This window comes from Xiphias gladius, chromosome 22 (genome assembly GCF_016859285.1).
Source record: "Xiphias gladius isolate SHS-SW01 ecotype Sanya breed wild chromosome 22, ASM1685928v1, whole genome shotgun sequence".
In the NCBI taxonomy this organism is placed as follows: Eukaryota; Metazoa; Chordata; class Actinopteri; order Istiophoriformes; family Xiphiidae; genus Xiphias; species Xiphias gladius.
The window spans coordinates 29,508,626-29,536,205 of record NC_053421.1 but is presented as its reverse complement, the minus strand read 5'-3'; the positions used below and the strand labels follow the sequence as shown (position 1 = coordinate 29,536,205).

At 45.5% G+C, this 27,580-nt stretch overlaps 1 protein-coding gene across 4 annotated transcripts in view; it reads right to left on the bottom strand.

The window, feature by feature from the left end:
• nek11 (NIMA-related kinase 11) overlaps nucleotides 1-27,580 on the bottom strand; it is an 80,815-nt gene that overhangs the window by 11,652 nt on the left and 41,583 nt on the right. For 3 of the 4 annotated variants that reach the window (XM_040117312.1, XM_040117311.1, XM_040117315.1), the window contains exons 7-14: nucleotides 27,069-27,218; nucleotides 25,107-25,185; nucleotides 21,686-21,753; nucleotides 19,892-20,011; nucleotides 15,846-15,939; nucleotides 15,503-15,617; nucleotides 9,699-9,817; nucleotides 479-539 (exon numbers count right to left, since the gene is read on the bottom strand). In XM_040117312.1, the coding sequence (XP_039973246.1) occupies nucleotides 479-539; nucleotides 9,699-9,817; nucleotides 15,503-15,617; nucleotides 15,846-15,939; nucleotides 19,892-20,011; nucleotides 21,686-21,753; nucleotides 25,107-25,185; nucleotides 27,069-27,218 (806 nt within the window). The remainder of the gene's footprint in view (nucleotides 1-478; nucleotides 540-9,698; nucleotides 9,818-15,502; nucleotides 15,618-15,845; nucleotides 15,940-19,891; nucleotides 20,012-21,685; nucleotides 21,754-25,106; nucleotides 25,186-27,068; nucleotides 27,219-27,580) is intronic. The other variant, XM_040117313.1, reaches the window with a different exon arrangement.

Here is a 27,580-nt window from a genome sequence, read left to right as displayed (position 1 = left end):
TCTACGCCGCTGACCTCAAACTCTAATTAACACCGGAAGTCAAACACGTTCATACCACATTTATAACGATATAATAATCCGCCAGAGTAGAAAAAGGGCGACTACAACCAGAGCATCAACATTTGAAAATCCAGCGTCCCACCTGTGGGACTCTTTGGTCCTAGTAGAGCTGCTTCAGGTGTGTTCTGGTCTGTACTGGACTTTCAGGTCCAGGTTATCACGCAACCTGGACTAATTCTCCAGTGTTTGAAAGCTCTAAGTCTAAGTCTCTCTCGCTCTTTGTTCACTGCTCTTCTCTCAACCTGTGGATCCTGATCTGTTGAATCAGGTGCCAGTTTTCCGACATCCTGCTGTCACTGTGTGTGTGTGTGTGTGTGTGTGTGTGTGTGTGTGTGTGTGTGTGTACCCACCTTGCATGTTAATTGTGATATACCCTGTGCTTGTGTACTTTATGTACAGAGCATGTAGTCAGACTCACCGCTCAGCTCCTCTTCCAGAACTTTCTGCATATGCTTCATCACGGCCTCCAGCTCACTGACCTGAGACAACAGCGAAAACCAAAACATCACATCCTGATATTAGTCTCTGTAGTAGCAACATTTTGTCTTATTGTTTAGGTGCAGTTTCTGTTCTTTTCCTGGTTTCAAATCCAGCTTCAGGTTCTTCAGGGTGCCAGGTTCCTGAGATGCAACCCTGTCTCTAAAGAACTGCGTTCAGATGCAGTTATTTACACCAGCAACACGCTTTGGTTACAGCGTTCATTTCTATAGGAAAAACGGCGTCTGTGTTAAATATCCAAAGAGACATGGTGGCACTGAGACTGAAGTTGCAGCCCCGGAGCTACGGAAAACGAGGATGGGAAATAGTGGAAATATTGTATTATCTTTTCATCTCATTTCAATAATGTTGTCGGACTGAATTCAGGGAGCGACCGATAAATTCTTTTCACGAGAGACCGTTGCACCTGCATCATCACGATCCTTCACAGTCTTTCTGATTTTCTTGCTGAACTAACACACACAGTCTATTTTCTATATATGGAATAAAACCACAGCATTGCAGGGACACCTTTTGTACAGAAGGTGTTCATAATGTCCTTACAACGTAGTAAGTCATGTCTCGACGGCAACAGTTTGATGCCGTTTCAACAACACGACGACAGTTTAGAAAACGGCACGATGAGGAAAAGAAATCAGGGTCGCGAGAAAAGCACAGTGTTTACGTGCTGCTATTGGTTGAAGGCGGGATTTGAACTTGAGCCGTCTGAATCTGATCCAAACCTTCTGACACGACAGATCAACACCGACAAAGGCCGACAGGACGCTGCGCAAACATTACGGGAAACCATCGGAAAGCTTGCGCTGCTCGCAACAATGAAAAAAGGATACTGTGGACGACAGGGACCAGCAGAGCCGGGGTGTAACAAGACAGTAAAAACTAACGATAAGACCCTCAGCACCCCTGGCTGTTGAGTCTCCTCAGGACCAGGACCTGTCAGTGAAAACTTCCTTCGTTACTCCTAATGGCTGTTCACGCATTGCGTCACGTTTTGCTCAGTCCCCATGAAGTTCTTCAATCCTCTAAATATCAGGGGATCTGGTTCGGCACCGGTCTGACTTTAAACCTCGCGTGGAACAGAGAAGACGAAGATGTGGATCTTATATCCGAAGAAAGCTTTTCTTTTTGAGGACAGAAGCATCATCATGTATGCGTTTGATTCCCTGTGTTCTCATGCTCCTCACTCCACCTTAAAGGAGCTTGGTGCATTTAACGCTGTGGCCTGCATTTCTTCAGAGGAGGGAACTATCACACTCATCACCGTGTACACTATCGGATCCGCCAAACGCAAAAACACCGGTGTGCTTTGTTTTCCGACAACTTAACATCGTGACTGAGTCCGTGCTGTTACACAGCCGGTGTGTTGCACGAATTATTTCTGTAAAACAAACGAGCGACGAAGCAGAGAGACGACGTTTGTAGGAGGAAAATCAAGTTTTACTGATTCACGTTCCAATTAAAGCCATTTGAAACGTCGGACCCGCGGTCAAACTCTCATCAGGACCGGTCAGTGCTTCAGAGTAAGTCATGCAGAGGACGGTCTGGAGGACGTGTGGGATGTGGGGATGTGATGAAGACACAAACAGCAGCTCAACACACACTTTTCCTGTTTGATCTCTGACGGTATTTTCTCACATGGAGCATTTTTATCTAACTGACAATTACCAGTTTATTTTCATCTATTCTCATGTGTCCCTGTCTTCAGGACACTCGACATGCCAACGCTTTGCAGGTCAGTGGTACTGTACGTTTTTTTTTTTTTTAGGATAATTTACTTTTGATTCTGAAGAAAACAGATACACTTGACAAACAGGAGTCCAGATCTGAAGTTATGAGGCATCCGGTGATTCCACTGTCATCAAACTGCAGCGAACAGGCTCAAAGGGTTTAGACTGAACAACAACAACAATCATGATGAGACGTCTGTGAAGATTCTCAGTCATCCGGGTCATGGTGTTGTCTAAGTGCTCTGCCAAGGCAGCTGGACCTGGCTTGAAGTCCTTGAAGACGTTTCGACTCTCGTCCGAAAGGCCTCTTCAGTTCTACCTGACGAGCGGGGGGGTCCAGGTACGTATCCTCTGGTGAGACCAGCAACACTCGTGGGTCGTTGACCCTCCCCGTCATCATGTGAGTCGTTAGAGTCACATGGGTCAGATGGGGTTAGAACTGAAGAGGCCTTTCGGATGAGAGGCCGAACGTCTTCAAGGACTTCAAGCCAAGTCCAGCACACTATTATTATCATCACTATTTTATAGTAGTTTTTACTTTTTTTTTCTTTCCGCCGAGTGTTGAACAATTGTAACGAAGCAATTTTCCTGCGTGAATCATTTAAGTTTTTCTGTTTCTAATTCTGATAATAATAATAATAATAATAATGGGACTCATAGCTATTTTTAGGCATAGGTGAGCCAGGCAGTCACCTGTAGCGCCACCATCTGGACAGGCACCACAGAGATCCTCCAAGGCCTTTGTTTCATTGCGATCCTAAATATGACGAACGGCGAGATAACAGTGATCCCTGTGCAGGTAATGACATGACACTGACCAGAAGTTGAGTGACGTTGAATAAAGTTAAAGTAAAATAAAAATGGAAATTATTGGCTATGAAAAATCACAAATCCTTCAGGTGCACTAGTGGATGTCTTTGGCCTGGAGCAGGGGTTTAGCAGAGTTTGACGCAGTGAGCCGCCAAACCAAAGTTAGATAGAGGAGAGTGTAGGTGTTTCTGGAAAGGAAGAACCATGTTGATGGGATGTTCGGCATAGTATCGATACGATTTCCAACACTACTGAAGGATTCTGTCACTTCTATTGTTGTTTGCCTTACGTCTATTTAGGGGATAAGCAAGCTTTTAGGTTTGGAGCTACAGTCCCCACGATGCTTTGGGGGGTGTAGACATGAAGAATGATGTTGCCTTGGACATTGTTGCCAGATTGGGCTGCTTTGGCCCTTTTTATTTCAGCAGGTTTGGGCAGCTTGTCCTAGATTGGGTTACGTTTTGTACCATTTGGGAGGTTTCCACTGACAAAAGTCGGGGCTATAATCCAATAAATCAACGCCTGCAGCTCCTGTTTGCAGTGTAGCCATGGACGTACAGACGACCGTCACTGGATCACTGTGAAGAACACTTAAAAACATGAAGATTCTCAGGCAAGTTCTGCAGTTAGAAAGCAGATTTATGGATGCTTATTTGTGATGGACCTCAGAGATGATGATCTCCTCTCGAAGTATAGATCACACTGAATCGAAAAATGTAAATGGTGTTAAGTGAAAAAGCAGCTTAATATCCTCCATGACTGACTGTGTTGGCGAGCGGTCAGATCAGCAGCCAAACTAGAACTTACTGAAACCACCGCAGCAGCAGTGGCACCGGGGGGGAACACAAGACACAAAGCTGCTCTCGGGTTTATGCCTCCATGGCACCAACCGACACATTTACATCAGAATGTGAGTGAGTTATAGAAACGAGCCATTGCTCTCAGTGACACCACATTTTCTGTCTTTTCCATGAGATGCGGGACAGTAAAATCCTCCTCGGTGCAGCCTCAGGGTCTGAAACTCTCCCCGAATGTCGTGCAGGGGAAACGCACTCGGCAGCTGCAGCGGCAGAGCTCGGGCTGATGAAGTCCTGAGGGGGCTTCAGCAGAGCAGAGGGGTGATGGAGGTACGTCACCCCTCTGCCGCTCCCTCGCCACCTGATTACAAGCAGAGAGATGAAGCTGCTCCCGCTGAGCCTCAGCCTGCTCTCTCTATCACTCTGCCGCTGCTGCACCAACAGCAAATATTGTTTTTCATTATCTATGACAATAAACCGCCGTCCTCTTTTTCTTCATTGTTATCGTCAGCTCTCCAGACAGTAATAACTGAGAGGGAAGAAAAACTGATGAAGTGCTGCCCTTCATCATGCAGGAACATTTATGGCTCATTCCTGCTGAAATGAAACACAGTGAACAAACGAACACCGATTCTTTATGAAATGTCCTGAGCTCGTCCAGATCTCATCTAATGTGAGCGTCTCTGCTTTGAGACGACACGAACGACATCACAGGTTTTGTATGTAACTTTTTTTTTGGACCTCACTTACACTGCTCTTTTCTCGTCTTATCGACCAGTCGAGGCGCTTCACACCACTGCCTCATCCACCCATTCACACAGCGCTTTACACACACACACACACACACACACACACACACACACACACACACACACACACACACACACACACACACACACACACACACACACACACACACACACACACACACACACACACACACACCAATGATACATCAGGGGCAATTTGGGGCTCAGTATCTTGTCCAAGGACACTTCCACATGTGGACTGGAGGAGCCAGGGATCGATCCACCGACCTTCCGGTTAGTGGACGACCCGCTCTTCCTCCTGAGCCGCAGCCGCTGCCCTTTTCCGGATGTTAAGATACTGAAGTTCAGGTGCAGCTTTTAACCAACAGCAGCATGAGCGGCGGGAAAAGACGCAAAATGTCAGCGGGTCTTTTTGTTCATCTGTGCCCACAGGCCTTTTCACCATACTGACCTGTTCTCTCGGACAAAAAACACAGACTACTTAACAGAACTCTGAGCTTCTGGTGAACTCGATTTAATACCTTTATTCTTTTACTCCTCTCAGCTCATGAATGTGTGTTTTTCACTGCCGTCTGATTTTAACTAATGGGGCTAAATGATTAGTCGATTTATCAACAAATTTATTGATAAATGAGATGCAAATATTTTCATGATTGATTCATTGTTTCAGTCATAGTTAGTTATGCAATGAAAATATTGATTCCAGCCTCTCAAGTGCCAGGGTTTCCCGCTCTTTTTTTTTTTATTGGCATACCATCTATTACTGTAAAATGAAGGTTTTTGGGTATTTGGACTTTTGAAGATGTTACTTCAGCTCTGCGAAGTTGTGACGGCCAGTTTTTAGACATTTAATAGACTAAACAATAAACTGAAAAAATAACTGTCAGATTAATCGAAAACGAAAGTAATTGTTTGTTGCCGTCCTAAACTGTAACATTATCCGGTTATTGAGCCCACTTGTACGATCATTACGTGCAGCAAAAAAAAAATGGAGCTGGGCCGAGACGTGTAACCGTGGCCAAGGACGTTCTCGTCAACCGGCTGTTTCCCAGCGAGTTCTGACAGCGTAGCAGTTAGCGGAAATACGTTGCACAAGCAGAGACTGAGTCCTGCGAATACACAGTAGGTAAACAGACGTCTGGTCTGAGAGGACGTCCTGCTCCCTACATGAGTGAGCTGGTTCGGACTTCAAGGACGGGAACGAATTCTTGATCAGCTGCGGACGTCTGAGGACAGATGGTCAGTAGGAGGTGAGAAGGTGAAGAAAACCCAAAGACAGCTGCTGCACTAGCAGCTTGTGTGTGTGTGTGTGTGTGAGAGATCTAACAGTTCTCCCTGCAGGTCAGATGCGTGTCAGCTCTGAAACCACACACGGCTCCACGGTGCGGTGAGCCGGAGTGGCAGCGTGAAGGAGAGCGCCGGTAAGTGGTCAGGGCAAGCTGGTCCGGGGGGGCGGGCAGGCTCGGTGCTCGGCATGGAGCTGGACTCTCCGGTGTCGGTTGATTAGAGGAGGACTCTGAAGACACCGGTCGTGTACTATGGACACTGCCAGTCACCCACGGCACAGCGCAGTTATCAACCGGAGGAGCCCGTTCAGTGGCGGGACACCGTCACGCAGCTGCTCAGCGGTCCCTTTGCCTGTAGTTACCTTAGCTTCATCGCACTTTCATTGACACTTCCCGTTCTACTGGTACAGGAGCAAATGTATCATCTCAGTTTGTTTCGTTAGTGTAATGGGGGCCAGACCCTCAGGTCTCAGTGGATCTCACAGCTATTATTGCCCTTTATTTTACATCAGCTGTTAAACTTCTGGTGGACCTGCGATGGCTCGTATTTTACGGTGTCCTTGTTTTTGTTCTGTATTAGACGCTGGACGCCCAAAATTTCCTCTGGGATTAGTAAAGTACCTGACAACATTTTTTTTTCTAGAAGTTAGGTTTGAAGAAGTAGAGGTTCTGCAGTTCACGGCCACCACCAACTCTCAGTACCAACGCAGGAAGTCGTGTGTCCTTTATGTAGTGAGGTGAGGAGGTCAATCTAGTCTAAGTCACACCTGGGCACGAGCCAAACTCCAGAGCTGTGTCTTGGCACTAACGCGATCGCGGGAACTATGGCTCTTTATATTTCTGAACTCGAACAAGTTCTCACCTCAAGCATCTCAAGCACAGAGACAGCTGGAGGTGAGGAGAGGGAAGTCGAGCTGCTAGGGAAGTAGAAAACGGCCTTTTCTGGCGGCGAGGCTGGACGTAGGACAGTGGCGTCCAGCGTCGTGGGGGAGCGCGTCACTGGAGATTAAACTCCTCCGTGTCACCAGCTGCAGGTTATTGTCATAAACCAAAGCCTGGGAAAAACTAATGGGCTTTAACTTCTCCAGGGGTTCTCCGGGAAAACACGGCTGACCGCAGCCTGTCAGGAGCTTTTGCTTCCTGTGTGTTACTGGGAGGGGGCGGCACCTGCTCAGGTGCAGGCATCGTTCTGAGAGGATCGCAGACATGAAAGCAGCAGGAGTCTCTGGGCAACAAGGCAAAGTTGGACTCTGAACAAGCACATAGGGACTGATCTGGGAACAGGTATGTGCTCGGTCAGACTCTCCCCTGGATTAAACAGTGAAAATGTGGCATTATAAACTTTTGTAGCTTTATGTATTGCATCTGTCCAACCTTGTTGTCGTTGCCCCACTATTTTTCTTCCACCTGAAAACGTCACTGGATGAATGTCACACACTTTCAAACAACGTCCGGATCAGAGCAATGAGAGCATCGCATTTCCTCTCCACAACAATCCCGAGATAAAGTCTCAGGCTCAGGTCGGAGGCTGCTCTACCTCCCGGCCTCTCTCTCCGTCTCTGCGTCTCAGCTCCACTAATTATCCAGCTCCACAATCTCCAGTTTCGTTCCATTTCTTCTCTCCTGCTTTTTTCTGTCATCACTATCAGCAGTGACAAATAGTTTTAATCTCACTCAGCCTCCCACTTTCTCTCAACCCCCGACCACAAATTGGCTGCTGGCCTTCAAAACCCCTCTCTCTCTCCGTCTCTCTCTCTCTCTCCCCATAGACAGTATATTGGACTTGTCCCCTCAGTCCGTGTTATAAATTGGCCGTTATCGTCCCCAGGTGCGGGGCTGGGATCGGACTCATCCTTTAGCTGTAGGCCTGGAGGAGTGAGTGTGCGCGTGTGTGAGTTTGTGTGGTTATCCATCACAAACACTGACTTCGGACTAACTACCATCTGATCACGATAAAGAGAAAATCTGGCATTCTCTCTCTTGTCGTCTGCCTGTTTCTAGGTCTGGTGATATCTCATATCATGTGCCGGACTATTTCTCGGCCCCGGATGGTGACATCCTGCGCCGTCCACCGGTCGCCTGACATCCTTGCGGTGACAACGAGACGCCTCAAGACGACTCTGGTCATTTACGGCTGGCGCTGACGTCCCTCTGGAGTTCAAGACAGAAGATTGAAACGTTTTTAGAAGATGAACTTTGCCGCATTAGTTTGTCTGAAGGTAAAGTGTAGTTTCAGTTTTGTAATGGACGGTAAAGGTTGACAGACCTTGTGGTTTTCAGGGCCTAACGCTGGGCAGCCTGAGTTCACCCACTGCAAAGTTCAATCTTCCTTTCTGTGGGACCAGAATCTGCGACTTTTATTCTCACGCTGTACCAATCAACTGACTGGACACGACGTGGAGCTCAAACTGAACGTGGACACTGAACCCCTGCAAGTGCATTCAAACAAGACAACTCTGGGACCGCAGCTGAACGAAAGTCTGATCTGTCGTCGCGTATCACGGCTCACATCCACAGTTTAACCGAAACGTGAAAAATACCACTGCGACAACAGTAAAACAACCCCGCTGATCTTTTGACAGCAGCCGTGTGGGAAATCTGATCCCAGACCTGCTCCACCTGCCAGAGCGCCGACTGATCATGTGACCCGAGCCAGACTGTTGATCGATCAGGTGACTGATCAGGCGTTTTGACCTCAGACTGAAGGTGAAATGACACCTGACTTGGAAATCGGCCCAACTCTGAGAACAGCTGTAATCAGGCAGAATAAGTGAAAACAGCTGCACGGGACAAATGTTAATGAACAGAAACCTGCTCTTTTTCTCCACTAAATCTACTGTTTGTGCTGAATTCATTTCCCTCTTAATCCCTCGTTCCTTTAGTGCGTTTCCTTCATTTGAATTTCACGCTTCTCTACCCCTGAATTATTATTTTTCAAATCTAAAAGCTGCCTCTCAGAAGATAACATTTTCAACAAATTAAATTATTAACAGCCAGACGAAGAAAAATGCACTTTTTGAATTTTTTTTTCTTTCACTGCAAATAAGCTGCTAATAATGTGCATCCTAGTTATGGGCAGGTCAGGTTGACCTGTCCTTGTGTGTGTGTGTGTGTGTGTTTAAGTCTTAATTAAAGGTTTTACTGAGCTCAGCTCAGTGTGAGAGAATCACATTATAATTTGAGCCCAAAAAGAAACGGAGCTTTCGTCACATTAAAACACAAAACCAGCAGCTGAAATCAAAGCTCCTCCGCAGCCTCCACCTACAAAATCCTCCCCGTGTCTCATGATAATCCCCACTAATGCTAAGACACACACTCACACACACTCTGCTCTGCTGCCCTAATTAGGGAGCTAAACATTATAATATCTGGCCTTTTCGGAACTGCATAATAATGAAGATGAGCGGGATGCAAACAGAGACGCACAACGCGTTATCTTCTCACATGTTCCACCTTTTTTTTCTGCGTTCGGCTTTTGATTTTAACGAGCGAACAATTCAGAGTGAGATTATTTAATTAACACGAGAGTGGATCAACCGAAACAAGAATTAATATAAAACAGTTTTAAAGTTAACGCTGTACAGCTTTCCAGTCACGGATCAGATATAAACTAGGTTTCAAACTAGAAAATGCAGCTTCTCAAGAAAATGTGTGAGACAGCCGGTAAGTTCCTGATGGCTGCAAACCTAGTGCATGAAAAGTTGTAAAAGAAGGGAAAAGGGAGCGAGGACGATCAGCAGACAGACTCACCTGTGGGTCAGACAGGTAAAGCGTCTCTGCGGGTGCCTCTGTCTCCTCGTCCTCTGAACACGAGTCAAATCCGTCCCGGTTGTAGTAAACCTCTGCAGCCTGAGGGTCCTCTGGGATACCTGAACACACACGTTGACCAGTGAACACTTCAGTTAGCATTCTGTCCCCGTGACCCTGGTGAACTGGACTGGAGTCAACTGGACTGGTCAAATCAGGGTTGTCCAGCTAATCTCAGTTAATCATCAGGGTCAAGATCACACAACCCATGAAGGTCAGGTGAGGTTTGTTCATTACTCTGGTTCCAGCTGGTTTAGCGGAGAAACGCCTGAGCAACCTTCGGTATCTGAGCAGCTACACGCTTTATTTCAAGCTTTTCTTCGTCCTCTTTCCAACAACGAGACTGCATCGCAGCCAACATCTGGGTAGGAGTGAGACAGAAACAGCTGGATTATCTGCAGAGCTTCAGCCTGTTAAACCAGGATCGGACCGTGATTTAATCTCAGAACCACCACGTGTTGAGCTGCAGTCGTTCCCAACCTGCTGCTGCTGAGAAAATCAGTTTTGTAATCAGACATGTCCACGTTTAAACGGCTGGATCACAGAGAACGTTAGCGAGGACCAAAGGTCGTCCTCTTAACTCACATTCACACAGCTCAGACCCTCGCTGAGCGGCTTACGTCGGCCGCGTACACACTGAAACACCGAAGCGGCGTTTTAAAGAAGCTCCAATCTGGGAGGAGTCTGGACAGAGGGCTACGACGGCGCTTTCAATTCAACTGGCTTAACGTGGACGTACACGGCAGGTCACTGGTCTGTGTCAGGCAGCCATAAAGGGACGATGACCATTTTAACACTCTGGATGTGAACGGGTCAAATTTATGTTGTTTGGAAGTATAATAAGATCATCGAAGTAAAAATGAATCGTAATCTGCAGCTTGTTTGTTGTACTTCCGCTGTAATCAACACTGTACATGGTTCATTAAATTACTCACTGTCATTTAGATACTCTGTATGCAGGCGCGCACACACACACACACACACACACACCTGTCTAATAAAAAGTGGCTAAAAATCAAGAGCTGCTGAACAGAAATGAGTCTTTAGTCTGGATGGACTTAATGTGTCTGTCTGAATAATTATTCCCGCTAATGAGCTCTGAGAGTGTTAAAGATGGACAATGTTTAATTTATGTGTCTCTCCGAGGTCCGACGGTCTCTTCCTCTGTCAGCCAATCACACGGCTGACAGCAGACAGAGGGCGGGGCCTCTGGGAGCGGACGTGACGGGGATTCGGAGATGAATAAAACTCTGAATGAAGCCCGAACAAAAAGAGGCATAAAACGAGTCAAGTACAGTTCAGGGACCAGGCTGAAACGTTACTGTACCATGTTGAACTCTGACCTCTGTGTTACAGAATCAGGGCCCTGGGTCCAGTAACACGTGTTATTAATTAGCCCGCTGCTGATTAAAGTCCTTTAGAAACAACAAACCCCGACCACAGGGCTTCACAGAGAGATTCGATTATGGGATTGTTTACCTCGTCGTTGAATCAAATAAACCGGTGACCGCACACGTGACCCCACACGTGACCCACACGTGACCCCACACGTGACCCACACGTGACCCACACGTGGCCCCACACGTGACCCAAATTATACTACAAAGAACTACTGTGAACGTAACTTAAACTGACTGCACAATGACTACTTTTGACAATACTTCACCTTTAGAAAAGCTTTGATATGCACATTGTGTGCGACCAAAGCACAAACTGTAACACAACTTTCAATAAGTTAAAAAAATATATCCTTTTAAAAAATGTGTAAAATTGGAAGAAAGTACAGCTGTTATGAGCAGTTGTTCTGACCCTAACGCTCCATCACAGAACCTCTGTACTCGTACTGAGTAGTAATTTATCTGTCGCTAAGTATCTGCACATGGTTGTGGTGACACTTTCGTAAACACTCCGCCCGCCACTAATAATGCAGTATTTCATTTCAATGATATTACGGTGCAGCATTTCCACCAGATACATTTACGTACAGTAGACTGAAGTGGCCCAGGATGTCACGTGACATATCCAGGAAATAATATTCTGCATGTCATATGTACCAATACCAACTCTTTGTCAGCAGGTCTAGAGCTGCAACTAGTGATTTACACGATTAATCTGTTGATTACTTTCTTGATTAATCAACTAATCATCAACAAAATGTCAGAAAATGGTTAAAAAAAAGACCCAAAAAACCTCAAGGTAGTGAGTTTATTATCTTAAGAGACTGAGGGAACCAGAAAATCCCCACACTTGAGAAGCCGGAACCAGAGAATTTGGGTATTTTTTTTAACAATTAATCGATGATCACAACAGTTGCCGATTCATTTTCTGTCCCTCGACTAATTTGTTGCATGAAAACAGTTTGGGGAGCAGAAAGCTGGAAATCTGCCGAGTGTCTGAAGATCTAAAATAAGACGACTCCTCTGATGAAAGGCTGGCAACAGGATAAAGCTCAGCAAAGCTTATTACCGAGCGAACCCGCTCCCTGTGGACGGCCCCATAAAACTAATGCATTCTCAAAGTGTTGAAAATTGTCTTGATAAATATAAAAGCAAATTCTGAGCAGCTCTTTAAAGAAATTACCAGCAGGTGCTTTTCAGCTCCAGGAGGAGACAAAAGGTCCAAATTGTTCTCCGGTGGAAAACTGAAGCTTAATGAGCCCATGTGGGGGAAGTGAGGACAATGTGGAAAGCTGGGGACATTCTGGGGAGGTGAAGACATTTCAGGGACATTTTTAGGGAACAACACTTTTGGAAATTCAGAACGTTTTTGGTGAGTGAGGACATCTTAGACAGTCTGGACGTTTTTTAAAAGTCAGTGCAGTTTTTGGAAAATGAGAAAAAAAAAGGAAAGAGGGCCTTTGTGCAAAGTAAGACTTTTTTAGGAAATGAGGACTTTTTTGAAAGTGAAGACCACTGGGGACTTGCTGGACCTGCAACCTGAAGCATCTTTTAAGGCTTTGTTGCTTTAGACAGACTCTAAAGGTTTAGGAAATGTAGTTCGTCAGTAAGGGTTCTCACAAGGAAGCAAAACGTGTTTGTGTGTGTGTGTGCAATTAAAGCAGCTGAAAACATGACGACTTTAAATATTAATTTCTCCCCAGACTGACTTTTATTTTCCATGTCAGCTTTTGTCTCTGAGCAGCAGGAAGAAGGAAACTCTCCTCAGGTTTCATCATGTGTCCCCGAGCGCTTTGATGCAGCCAGGCCTCTACAAACTCACTAATGAGCTAAAGAGCTCGTCAACGTTTCCCTTTGACTTTAAACCCGTTCGGAGCGTCGCTCAAACACGAGCTCTTTCCAACGGCGTCCTGAACGTGAGCTAACCCGCTCACCGTGTGACTCGCTGAGAAGGTGACTGCTTCAAACACCGACACTGAATGAATACTAAGCATTTCCTCCAACCGCTGCAGGAGAAACCAACAGACCGCCCCCGTTTCTGTGAGGTCGAAAAACATAAAAACATGAAATTAACTCTGGCTTTGTTTTCTCGATGTGACTCCGTACTTCCTGTGCTGAAAGCCCCAGAGGCTCTTCAGGACTGAAAACTCTCACTGCGGAAAATCTAAATTACATCAGCGTCCAAGGACAAATATCGAAAGTGTGGCTGTTTTCAGTCTATTAACAGATTTCTCTTCTGTACATAAAGACTTTCTACGAGTTTATTTTTGAATCCCCCGCAGGAGAGTCCGCCTCACTTCTGTTCTCCAGCTGAGAGTTTCTCACCAATTGAACGTCTCACGTGGAATCAACAACCCTCAAAGGATTCATTTCATGATCAGGCCTGTTATGTCTCAGAACAGTGGCTCCTAAACTGGGCCCTCCGGGGAGCTCCAGGAGTCTCTGAGGTTCCGGGCGATTTCCAACGAAACGTCAAGAACTCTCACTGGATTTCACAGCTGTTTTGTACGTCACACGGCCAGTGTGGAGTCTGGAAAGTGAAACGCCGGGAGTTAGCTTCTGCTCGCTGAGGAGACGCCGAAGGTTGAGTTGTAAAGGGAAACGAAGCTGAGTCGGAGGTCGGTGGTGGCGCCACGGCAGCCGTGATGACCCAAGCATAATCTGAGGTCTGCAATGACTCATTTCACTCTCGACTTTTATACTGTGAAACTCAAAAAGAATACTCTCGACATTTCAGGAAGTAGTCTGATCCTCGTGTTCGGTCTCACGCCTGTGTGTTACAGAGCGACTTAACATCGGCAGCCAGGCTCCACCAACACTCTTCTATGTCAGCGGTGGAAACTAACTAAGTACATTTACTCAAGTGCTGTACTTAAGAAGTTTAATTTTGAGGGGCTTGTACTTTACCTGAGCGTTTCTAATTGATGCTTCTTTTCCACCACGTGTCAGAGGAAGATGTCGTAGTATTTACTGCGCTGCGTTTATTTGAATTTATTTGCATTTATTAGTTGCTAGTTCTCTTCTCTCCTCTCCCATGAATCATCCAAAAAATGACGAGAGGTTGAAGGACGATGAGAAAAGAAATCTGTGTCTGGTTGGAATTGACACTAGTTTTAATGAGATTTATGGCTTATGACCATTTTAATACCCGCCAGCTCCCGAAGGATTTTCTAGATAAACACATGATTAACTTACTTGAACACAAATCTCCGGAGAGCGTTTCTGCTTCAGACCAGCTGTAAATTACGTTAGTTTTATTTGGCAGCGTTAATCACCTCAAAGACAGGTCCCACCTGCAGACTGATGAACCGTGGTCAGCGCTGACTGAGTCTATTTAATGAGGTAAGTCCACTGGAAGTGACTGTCCAGTGTGAAGCTGTCGGGAGCTGATCTGAGAACACGAGACTCTTCGCTCGACCAAATCCGAGCCGCTTCAGGGCGATGGAGGCATGGTTTTTCTAGGACAGGTGAAAGAGGAGTTTACATTGGTTTGGACAGGTTGAATTTCGATACTTCGTCTCAGAGCGCGAGCAGGCTGTCGGCTTTTACAACAGGTAAATGAGTGAAGTTACGGGTCTCACCGAGAAGCACCTCATTACTATCGACCGCAGGATCCTGATTTATGAATTCTCTCGTTATATTAACAGGTGCGAACCAAACAGCCTTCTAAACTAAAGGAAAGTCTCAGCACCATCAGCGTCGCTAATTCAACCTCTTCCAAATGCTGCTCCAATGGAACCAGTGCTGGAAGTATTTTCATTTTATGCTACTTTATATTTTCATTTTCCCTCATTTCAGAGGGAAATATTGTACTTTTTACTGCATTACATTTACTGACCTGCTGTAGTTAAAATACATATAATCAGTTAATATTAAATAACATGCATCATTACAGATTAAAGCGCCTGCATACTCACACACGTGTTTCAAGTTCCCGAGGCTGATTAGACGTGTTCAGTTTGGAGCGACTTACCGCGTACTTGTCCCACAACAAAACTGGCAGGACTAGAAGCCGATACAGTGTCATCAGGGTCTAAAAACTATTCTTTATTCTTTACTCTCTATTTAGAACATTGTCTCTTTTCCAATGCAACAAGGTTTCCACCAATCATTTGCAATATTTAGGCCTTTTTTATGGGCAATTTGAAAAATTGCATTAAACCAGGTGGATGGAAAGTTATTCCTGGTAAATAAACTAATGATTAACACTAAAGAAAAAAGAAAAAAAGGATTCAACTTCACTCTCTTTACGTTCTCCTGCTTTTTAGATGGAAGCGTTTATGAAACAAAAACTTTGACAACGGATGTGGTGATCGTCAGCGTGACAGCGTGGAGACAATAATTACTCACCGTGCAGCTCTGGTTCCCGCTCATCCCGCCTGCCGATTGGCCGTGACCCTCCTGCTGACCGGGGATCGTGGCTTCTGATTGGCAGAGTCTGACAGGCTCCGTCCTCTCTGCTCTCCTATTGGTTGGAGGAAAAGAGCTAATTGACTTTTTGTTTTCAAACTCAAACCCAGTGGAGTTCATCTCACTTCAAACATCCGCTGCCTCGGACAGGAACTGAGTTTAAAATGGAAATATTCAGAGCAGGTTCAGGAGGCAGCTAATCAACCAGTAAGAGGATTCATTCACCATAAATCCATAAACGCATCAGTCTGATCTCTGCGGGGTAGAACTCATATTTACTTACATTCAGGAGGTCCACACTGATATTTTCAAAATGGCGGCTCCTCAGCTCTCTCCTGCGGGTTTGGATCTCCTCGTATTTCTCCTCGGCCAGCTTCCTGTAGAGACAGAAACCGGGAGAGGCTCTTAAGCAAGGCACTAAGAGGGGATGGGTGACGGCTAATGAGCTCGTACATGTGTCTGTCGGCGCTTTCCGTTCTGATCCTTCTGCTTCCTCCCGTCCTCGCTCCTCCGTCCTCGGCAGGTTACATGGAGCGAACTGCTCGCGTCTCACAGAAAACGAATAGGGTAACGAACTCTGCATCTAAATGTTCTTTAGTTCAGTTTGGAGAAAATGTTCTGTATCTCAGTCTAGAAACAGCAACTGAAAACGTGGTCAAACAGTCCCGAAGGTGTGTCTGATTTGCCCCGGCGGTTCACCATCTCTTGGTTTTAGCACAAATCACGCGGGTGCCCAACTTTTCATTCAAAACATCGAGTTGTCCAGTTTTTCTTCATCAGCCAAAAGCCTTTGGCTTTCCTCTTCTATTCTCATCTTCTGTTCCAAGAGCATCGTGGCTCATTCAGGTGAGGTCCCCAAATGAGGTCCCATTACTGTCCTCAACAGCTGCACAGCTGTGGTTATTATTAGTCGTCTAGCGTCATCCCGAACTCCTGCAGCTGCAGCCTTTCACAAAGAAACGATAGATTTCATAAAGAGCATTTGTAGCTGTCTTTATCGCTCCTTGATGTCTGTTCTGATCTTTCAGTTAAAAAACTGAAGTGTTGTTATTCATGAGTCAGATCCTGATGCCCTGACACCACAGTAGATCTGTTTTTTCTAAACTGTCCAGTTGGGCCAGTTGAGATGCTGCGCGTCATGTGTCATTTCTGTCGTCAGTAATATTCTCAGACTGATGCTGGAGATGGGGAGGTTGTCCAGGTTGATGACTAAAATTCCTCCATCCTCATGCTGGGAAGAGCTGAGCTGGTGGAGCCAGATGGAGGCATCCTGTATATATATATATATATATATATATATACGTGTTTACAGTCTCTGCATTTAGCCGTTTGTTTTCTCTGTCAGCCATCATCATCTCCCGGAATCCACCGTCTGTTTGACCAGTTTAAAATCTGTCAGACCACCTGGTTGAACAAACACGTGTCAGATGTAAAGCCACTGTAATCAGTGTCTGACTTAATCGAGTCTGTGTGTAGATCTGATGAGTCTCTGTGTCAGAGGAGTCGCAGTCGATTCAGACTTTATTACCCTGATAAACGGTTAACAGCCGCTCGCCACGATGAAACTCGATTAACACGACGGCTCAGAGGAACCAAACCAGTATCTGTCTGATTCAATTTAGTGGTTCGACTGTCACACGATCTGCTTCGCTGAGACTTCATGTACACAGAAGGTCACTGGTTTGAGTCCTGCTACAGCCAAGTGTCCTGCTGGAGAGTTCTTCCCGAATCCTGAACTGTAAAGACGGGTTGGATTGGTTTAAACCCAGATTATGGTCGTCCAGAGTTTAGTTAATTTAACAGATTTACATTTGAGCTTTTCTGCTGTTTTGCACAATTTTAATGGAGATCTGATCACAGGGTCAGCATGTGGGCTAGAGTGAACATGTCTGATTTTGATCTATTCATTTGGTTCACTCTTTGGTTCTCTCCCACTTCACAGTCCCTGACAGGGACACGTTGCATCGTGAAACAATGTCTGAGTCTGAACTGTGGCTCATCAGCTTTTAGTGCTCAGTTAATACGGCTGTTTTTCTAGGGGTGAGTCCCTTTTTTTTCTCATTCACACAAACATTGAACCATACACACATCAGTGTTTTCAATACATTGATTTATTTGGAGCGGCCCACCACATATGGATTTTCTTTTTTTTTAATATTTCAAGTGGGTAAAATCTTATTTCATTGTAGAGCATTGATTCACTCAGCCCCTCCTTCCCCTGCTCTCTTTCCCTCTCTCACAAACACACTGACAACGGACCCAACGGTACTGTCCATCATAGTCGGACTGGCCCTCAGCACCACTGGGAGAAATCCCACTGCATCGGTGGGAGGGTGGACTGTCAAAAAATCCATAAAGGTTTCACCGGCCCTCTCTGTGTGCCTGTCAGAATGTGCTGGGACTGGGCTCACTGGCCAATCACAATATGACACAACGTAAAGAAAAGGAGCTGTATAATGTATATTCATCAGCCATTTATTCGTCACAAAGTACCTGCCAATTGAACCATTTTATTATTTAATCATTCGTTTTAGAAGAATTTAAGAATTTAAGAAAGCAAGGGGATGGAAACACCTTGTTGATGAGAGAGGTCAGAGGAGACCGGCCAGACAGAAAGGCTACGGTAACTCAGGTAACCAGTCTTTGCAACTGTGGTGAGCAGAACAGTAGCTCAGAATGAGCAACACATCCAACCTTGAGGGGGATGGGCTACAATAGCAGAGGACCACTGCGGTGGGCACAGTCTCACCAAACCTGGACAGTTAAAGACTGGAAAAACGTAGCCTGGTCTGATGAATCGGGATTTCTGCTGAGGCAGCCGGTGGTAGGGTCAGAATCTGGATGAATCCATGGACCCAACCTGCCTTGTGTCAACAGTCCAGGCTGGTGGTGGTGTAACGGTGTGGAGAAGGGTTTTCTTGGCTCCACGTTGGGCCTAAATAACAACCAGTCATGGGCTGAACGTCACAGCCTGTCTCAGTGTTGTTGCTGACCATGTGCTTCCCTTCATGGCCACAGTCTACCACCTTCTAATGGCTACTTCCAGCAGGATAATGCTCCATGTCACAAAGCAAAAGTCGTCTCAAACTGGTTTCACGAACATGACTGTGAGTTCAGTGGACTCCTGTGGCCTCCCCAGTTGCCAGATCTGGATCCGGTAGAAAACCTCTGGGATGTGGTAGAACGGGAGACTGGCAGCTTGAATGTGTGGCTGACAAATCTGCAGAAATGATGTGATGCCATCCTGTCAGCATGGACCAGTGTGGTGTTCCTAATAAAGTGCTTGATGAATGTGTATATATACAGTTCAATAGGGGTTCAAGTCAGGGCTCTGGCTGGGCCACTCAAGGGACATTCACAGAGTTGTCCCAAAGTCACTCCTGTGTTGTCTTGGATCTGTGCTTAGGGTCATTGTCCTGTTGGAAGATGAACCTTCAGCCCAGTCTGAGATCCCGATTTCTGGACCAGGTTTTCATTAAGATATCCCTGTACTTTGCTCCGTTCAGGTTTCCCTCAACCCTGACCAGTCTCCCTGTCCCTGCTGCTGAAAAAACGCCCCCACAACATGAGGCTGCCACCACCACGCTTCACTGTTGGGATGTTGTGGAACAGGTGATGATCGGGGCCCGATTCCCTTCAGACGTGACGCTTAAACAGTTCAGTCTTGCTTTCATCAGACCAGAGAATCAAAAGACCTGGTTGTACCAGACTTCTTCCACTGAAGAATTATGGAGACCACTGTTCTCCTGGGAACCTCCAATGCATCAGACATTTTTTTGTAGCCTTCCCCAGATCTGTGCCTCGACACCATCCTGTCTCTGAGCTCTGCAGGCAGGTCCTTCGACCTCACGGCTTGGTTTTTGCTTCGATATGCTTTGTCAGCTGTGAGACCTTTTTACATGGAAAGGTGTTTGACTTTCCACATCACGTCCAATCAGTTGAATTTACCACAGGTGGACTCCAGTCAAGGTGCAGAAACATCTCAAAGATGATCAAGAGAAAACGGAGGCACCTGAGCTGAATTTCAAGTGTCATGGTAAATTGTCTGAGAACTTATTTCAATGTGATATTTCAGTTTTTCCGTATCAATAAATCTGCAAAAATGTCTAAAATTGTGTTTTCTCTTTTTTCATTAAGAGATATTGAGTTTAGATTGATGAGGGGAAAAAAGAATTTAAATGATTTTACCATCAGGCTGCAACATAACAAAATGTGAAAAAAGATACGGGGTCTGAATATTTTCTGAATGCAGTGTACATTATATACATACATACATACATACTATGTATGTATGTGCAGTATATCTATATGTGCCTGTGTGTGCGTTACCTGAGTCTCCTGGCCTTTTCGTCAGCAGCCTGCAATTTGCGGAGCCTCATTCTCTCTCTCGGCGACATCCTCTCCACCTCTGACCTCTCCCTCAGCGTCTGCAGGTGAACCTTTGTCTGCCTGATGACAACCAAACACATCCGTCAATCATCTGTTCAATCCGATCACACCTTCTTCCTCCTAACTACTGACGGCAACATGGTCTCACGCCATCACTGAGGAGCGGTCCAACCTCGGCGTTGTTAAAGCTGACCTGCCTGGTGTGTGTGTGTGTGTGTGTGTGTGTGTGTGTGTGTGTGTGTGTGTGTGTGTGTGTGTGTGTGTGTGTGTGTGTGTGTGTGTGTGTGTGTGTGTGTGTGTGTGTGCAGCAGTGAGGATGGATTATCTGACAGCAAGTGGTGTGTCCTCGCAACACACACACACACACACATGAACTCACAGTTTGTGTGTGTGCTGGTTAACACTTGAAGAGAACTTGCCACTCGCTGCTCTAATTATAGCAGCTACATACTGAAGAGAGAGTGTGTGTGTGTGTGTGTGTGTGTGTGTGTGTGTGTGTGTGTGTGTGTGTGTGTGTGTGTGTTTGAAGGCGCTGAGGCAGAGCAGCATAACGAAGAGGAGGAAGAAAGGAGCGTGAGGAAGAAGGAGGAGGGAGTGGAGGCAGCAGACAGGAAACAGACAAATAAGAGGAGGAAGAAGAGAACTGAGAGAAGAATAAACACAGGAGGAATGAGATGAGAAGGTAGAGGAGTAATAACAGGGAAGAAGAAAACGAAGAGGAAATAAATGAGGAGGTGGAAAATGGGATCAAGAAACAGGAGGAGTGGGGAAGAGGAAGAACACAGTGGAGAGATGAAGAAGAGGGGGACATACAGAAAACACATAACTATGAGGAGGAAGAGAATGAGAGGGAGGAGGGAGACGGGGAGGAAGAAAGGGAAGCAGAGTAGAAGGAGGAGGATGAGGAGGAGAAAGATAAATAAAGGGAGTAAAGTGAGTTAGATGAAGAGAGGCTCTGTCCTGGGTCCTCTCCTATTCTCCCTCCACACAAGGAGGCCTGGTGCTTTCATACGCTCTCATGGCCTCTGCCACCACTATGCTGATGACACTCAGCTTTTCTTGTCATACAAAGTGTCACACCGGAGACCAAGGTTCACACCCCGAGTCCCATCCCAGCTCAGACAACAACAGGTTCGGGGAAGATGGTGGTTTTGGTTCAATGTAAATGAACAGGTTGTGTCTCAAGTCACGCCTGCCTGGTGTTTTCCCAACACACGCTTCTCCACTCACGACACCGACTCCTTTCGGCTGCTTCATCCAGTTCAAGACGCAGCAAACTGCTCCGTCCCACCTCCAAGCGATAGTCACAGTCAGGATAAAACCCACCTTTTCACACATCTCAACAACCCTTGCTGGAACGTCCTTATGTCTTGTGTAAAAAGATTAAAAAAACCTTTAGGACCTGTGCCGCAGCATTGGACATGCTTTTGTCATTTGTGTAAAAGGGATACACTCCCAATTTTGCATAATACATCTCGCTCCTACGTGGTTTGATGCACTCAATTTAAGTCACTTGGGACAAAAGCATCTGATAAATGAATGTAATGTAAATAGGGGGTAAATGTGGGAGGAGGGACAGGGGAAACTAATGGGGAGGAAATGCATGGGGAGGTGATGGATGATGACAAAAGAGAAGCAGGAAAAAAACAGTAGGGAAGAGTAAATAGTAATTTGAAAGGGAAAAGGAAAGAGGAGGAGGAGGAAGAAGACAGGGAGGAAGAGGAGGATTCTTACATGTTCTTGGCGATGAGCTCAGCATCTTTCTCTCCTGACGACACAAACTCAAGCCTGTCCTTCATCTTCTGTAGAAACAAAGAGAAAGAGAGGAAAAAGTTCATAAATACTCATTTTAAAGACGCCACTGGTCAAGACTTCGATGAAAACTCTGAGGATGGAGAAGTTGAGTGTTGAGTTACATCTGATGATCGGTTCTAACAGAATTTCACCTGCAGCAATGTGCACTGAAGTATGATGGGCTTGATATGAAATTACGAAACTCCCTTTGGAGCATCAGGGTTTTTTTTTTTAAATATCATCACATGAAAATCTGATCAGTGGGATCTGAGACATTACAGACGATTAACGGACACACAGGGGTCAAACAATAATCGTCTTCTCTGCTCTCACTGAGGATCGTTGCGGTTTCTTCATGTTTTCACCGCGCATTTGTCTCCTCTGTAATATCCTATAGTGCCAGGTTGCAGTATGGAAACCCATCAGCATAATGATATTTCAGTGGAAACCATGGCAACCGAAGTCCATAAAAACCCTAATGTGTTATCTCTCTTCAGGTGCCCTGCATATACACACAGGAAGAGCGTCCAGCCTGCAGCCGTGATATATGACAAACTGTATGAAAATAATATCCTCCTGACACACACACACACACACACACACATTTGTACTTCCATCTTTGTGAGGAAACTCACTGATATAATGCATTCCCTTAGCCTAACCCCAACCTACCCCTGATTTTAACCTGAACCCTCAAACAGCCCTTTGAAGGTGTGAGGACCAGACAAAATGTCCTCACTCTAATGGTTTAAAACTCGCACTGGTCCTCACAATATATAGCCATACAAATACACACACACACACACACACACACACACACATACAGACACTACCCTCATCTTATCTCTTACTACATTATATATGTGTGTGTGTGTGTGTGTGTGTGTGTGTGTGTGTGTGTGTGTGTGTGTGTGTGTGTGTGTGTGTGTGTGTGTGTGTGTGTGTGTGTGTGAGAAGGAGAGAAAATGTGTGAATGTGAGTAATGTTATACCATGGTTTAATGGGTAATAGGCTTTGTGTGTGTGTGTGTGTGTGTGTGTGTGTGTGTGTGTGTGTGTGTGTGTGTGTGTGTGTGTGTATTGGGCAGAAAATAGGTCAGCCTGCTAGCACCTGTGAGTACATTAATCCATGTAGTTAAAGTGCACAGACGTGTGCTCATGATACACATTTAGAAAAAATCTTTCAAAATCAAATCACTATTTATGTAGAGTGTTTTAAAATAGCTCTCTAACACTTTCTGCATAATTTTGCTGCTGCAATCACTCTTTTTCGCCCCAAAATATTTTGAATTTAAATAAAGTGAATATTTTCTTCCCCTCTGAGAATCACCGCTTTAATTTTGCGGTGGGGGGGTTTGCACATCCTTGTGATTCTGTGAAATTAGAGTAGCGCAAATCGTTTGCCTTCCTATACTTGCATGGACCATGTTTGGGGCCTCAGGCTGATTCACCGAACCTGAAGGAAACTGCAACGTCGGAGCAGAAGCGGCGCGTCTGGAACAGGGAAACCAGGCTTCCCTCCCGGAGCCTGATCTGAGAGGGCAGCCGAGTTACATGGAGCCACCCTGTGGGCCCACCACCCGCAGTAACAGACATTTTGGGTGCACTGTCAGCCGGGCTGCAGGCAAGTGGCAGGTGGGAAGCTGGGTGTCCTGACCCTTAGCCTCACAGACTGGTTCTAGGGACATGGAACATTATCTCTCTGGTGGGGAAGGAACCAGAGTCGGGCTCACCTCTACACACAGAACTGGTTCTGGAACCAAAATCCTGCAGAGGGGCTGGAGCCCTTCCTTTCCCGGAGTTGCCCAGGGCGAGAGACAAGACTGGGGAGTTCTCCAGAGAATGAAAGGGTTGCCAGTTAACATTATCCAGTCTTCTTGGAGGCTCTGTGTGAGGTCCTGGAAAAGATAAGTCCTACGGACTCTATAGTTCTGCTGGGGGGCATAACTCTCATGTGAGCAGCGATGCTGACACCTGGAGGACGGTGACTGGGAGGAACGGCCTGTCCAATCTGGACCCGAGTGGTCCTTTGTTACGGACTTCTGGGCTGTTCACACATCGGCCATAAACACCACGTTCGAGCACAGGGTGGTTCATAGATGTACTGGGTACCAGAACACTCGAGGCCAAAGATCGATGATCGACTTTGTGGTCGTATAATCAATCTGAGCTGCCAGCTGATCGCCACCTTCTAGTGAGTTGGATCAGATGCGGTTGCTCATATACGCACACACTAGTGTGTGTATGTGTGTGTGTGTGTGTGTGTGTGTATAAAACAAGCTATGCGCCCCCACCCACCACACGGTGCCATAATGTTCACATGCCTGTATGTGCATGTGTGTGTTTACACTGAATGTCAAAGCAGCAGCTCCAAACAGACACTCCAGACTAAAACACCGAAACAGCTGCAGATCCAGCTGTCTTGGTTACAAAGTTCATAAACCTGAGATGGCGTCAGTGATCATCAAGAACAAACACCTGAACAGCTGACGAAGTTTGATTTTTCCAACGAGATCTGATGGACGGATCATCGACAATTTTCAAATTGTCAAAATATATTGCTCTCAACCACAACATTGGACAGACAGAGGGACGGCTGCTAGCACATCCTAAAACAAGAAAAGCAGAGGAAGCATAGAGACATGTACAATGCAAATAAATGTCAGTATCTCTGGCAATTGTTGTTACAGATGACTGTTTTGTTCCTCATGTGGTTTGGAGATTACACTGAGCTCCTGAAGCAGATGTTTCTCTGAATTCTGATCAGCTGTTCAACAGCTGGGATGAAGGTAAACAACTCAATGCTGTGCTATAGTCTGATCGGTTATCACTGTAAAATGGCATGAAGCGTAACACAAAGACAGCTCCTGAAGTTCTCCTCCATCACAGCACAAACAGCTCTGAACCCCTTCATGGAGCAGGTCCTCCAAATTAAAATCAAAGGACAAAATCATAGCGGCCCTTTGGAACGACACACACAAGTGTTTTATGTTCTAACACCCCCATCAGAAGGAAAACATCAATTGTCTGTTACAAATCACTGTGTTAAAAATAAATCTGTTTAATGATGTGACAACACGATGGTTGAGGTTTGGTTGGGTTTAGCCGCAAAAAAAACATTGTGGTTTACGTTAACATCGGTTCTTAGTTAAGCTCAGTGGACCTTCGTCATAGTGGTTACAATAACCACTCGGTTAAGGTTAACGCATGATGGTGGTCATGATTAAGAGAATCCAACAGTGACTATTGTTGTAAACATGAAACAAAAAGCATTTTTATCTTTAGCTCTTTAATCTGACCAGAAGGAGCAGAGCTTATGGGATCAAAGCTGGTCAGCAACTTACTACATATCTACACGTTACCTGCATGTTTTTCTCCATGAACGTGGTTTTGAGAAGTTCTGCAGCTGATGGTCTGGATGACGGTTGTTTCTGCAGCATCCTGGATCACAGAGTGAAGAACAAACAGCAGTTCAGTGTAAAGAGGAGCTTGATGTTCAGATGGATGTCAGCAAACCGACTGGACTGGAAAAACAGCTGGCCTGGCTCTGTCCTCTGATTAAAATGTACCTCACCGTTTCATCTGTACACAAACAGAAACGTAAAAACCACCTCTTGTGGTTCTAGAGGGACCTATGTGCTGGAACTAGTTCTTGCTGAACAACAGTATATCCATCTGTCCAGTGTTTCCGTGCAGTGTCTCCAGCTGGTTATCTAACCCTAACCTCACAGTGACGACAAGACTCCGAGTACAGCCAGGCCCAGCATGCAACTTCCCCCAAAACTACCAGCTGTTTTGACTTAATGGGAGCGTTCCCACTTCCTGCCTCTGCTTGGGGTGCAGACTTCCCCAGACTTTGCTCTGAAAATTACTCAAAATTAGGTATTTAATGTCTTTGTTAAGAAATATCACCTTTTTGAAACAACCATATTTTTTGTAGTGAGTCAAATCAACTGCTGATGGAAAGAGGAAAGTCTGGAGAACAAAAGAAAGGAACAGCTCATGAACTAAAGCTACCACCTCATCTGTCAAACTTGGCAGTAGATCCGTTATGGCTCACGCATGCATGGCTCCAATGGAACTGGCACACTGGCGTTTATTGATGATTTCACTGGTTATGGACCCAGCAGGAAGAATTCAGAGGTTTACAGGAGCATTCTGTGCTCAGGATCAGCCAAATGCATCCAATTTGCCTCCTTGGACGACATTTCATCATTCAGCAGGACAACGATCCTAAACATACGGCCAAAGCAACCACAGAGCTTTTCAGGGCGAAGAGGTGGAATATCCTCGACTGGCCGAGTCAGTCACCTGATCGCAGTCCACTTGGTGAAGACCAGACTAAAGGCAGGAAGACCCCACAACAAGCAAGAGCTGGAGGAAGGTGCTCTGGGAGAGCATCACCAGGGAAGATACAAAGAGTCTCCTGCTGTCTGTGGGTCCAGGACTTCAGCCAGTCACTGATTGCAAAGGATTTTACACTAAATATTAAATATGATCATTTTGTTTGACTTCATGTGTATCTTTCCCATTACTTTTGCACCCCTAAAATTAGGGCACTATGTGTTTAAAACAGTTCTTTGTGTTCCACACAGTTCTTTCTATATTGATGTAAACCTGCTCAAATTAAAGCTGAGACTTCAATTTAGTATCCATTGTTATTTATTTGTTATATTTATTTCAAACTGAATGAGCTGAAGCTCTGAGCCTGAAGAACAACAACCGTTTAACTGCCTAGATACCACTGAATACAGCCCAGACTGTATGTGGTTTTCATGTAATTTTATTGTTGGATGCAATGTAACTGTATTGTTCACTCTATGAAGTATTAGATGCAAACATTGTTGACTATAAATATTTTACCTGAATATGGACCCCAGGAAGAAGATACCAATAAACAACGCTGGTAATTCAGAGCAAGGATTAATGGATGAGGCAGTGTGTAAGAAACGTATAATAATAATAATAGCAGCAAAACCAGTCTACCAGGTAAGTTATACAATTTAGAGGCTACATTCCAATTGCACCATATTTATTTCTGTTAAGAACTGTCCGGAAAAATACTCTGAGTTGGTGACAGGGTCAAGAATTTGCATTCATCTTAAATCCGGTTTCACAGCACATACATCACTCATCGTGAACATGTCGTGGTTTGCGTGACCCCTGGGCTCTGTTGGGCTTAGGAGGTCAGAGCCTAAACATCAAATTAAACTCTGTACATCCACATTATTTGCTTATTAATAAATCAGTCTCATGTGAGCCGTCTGACTGAAACCAGACAAACCCTCAGTGACTTCGCAGTGAAGTTGGTTTCGTCTTCTCACCTCTGCATGACAGAGTTCAGATCAGGAGAGTACAAAGCGGGCAGCGTCGGGGTTTCTCCCTCCACAATCTTCCTCACCACAGACAGGAAGCTTGGTCCCTGGAAGGCATGGGTCAGACAGCACATCTCAAAGAGGAGGCAGCCTAGAGCCCTGCAGCACAACACGGAAAGACCAGCTGTTTTAAGTTATAATCATCACCATTACAGTCCTGGTTGATTTGGAAACATCTGTTGCTACTGGTGAGCCAAAAAAAAAAGCAAAAAACCTGTATCGTCATTGTTATGACAATGTAGTGATGATAAGGTCTTTGGCAACCTATAAGAAGAGTTAATCGTGTTAATGGCGTGAAATTGCTCAGAGTTGGGTGTGGCAGTGTTACAGAGTTTATCAGTGTGATGATGGTTTGAGCAGAGAGATCAACACGTGAAGTTGCTTGTGAGATGTGATGATATCATACAGTTTTGGATGAGCAGAGATGTGAAAAATCCATCCATCCAATTTCTGCCTCTTAT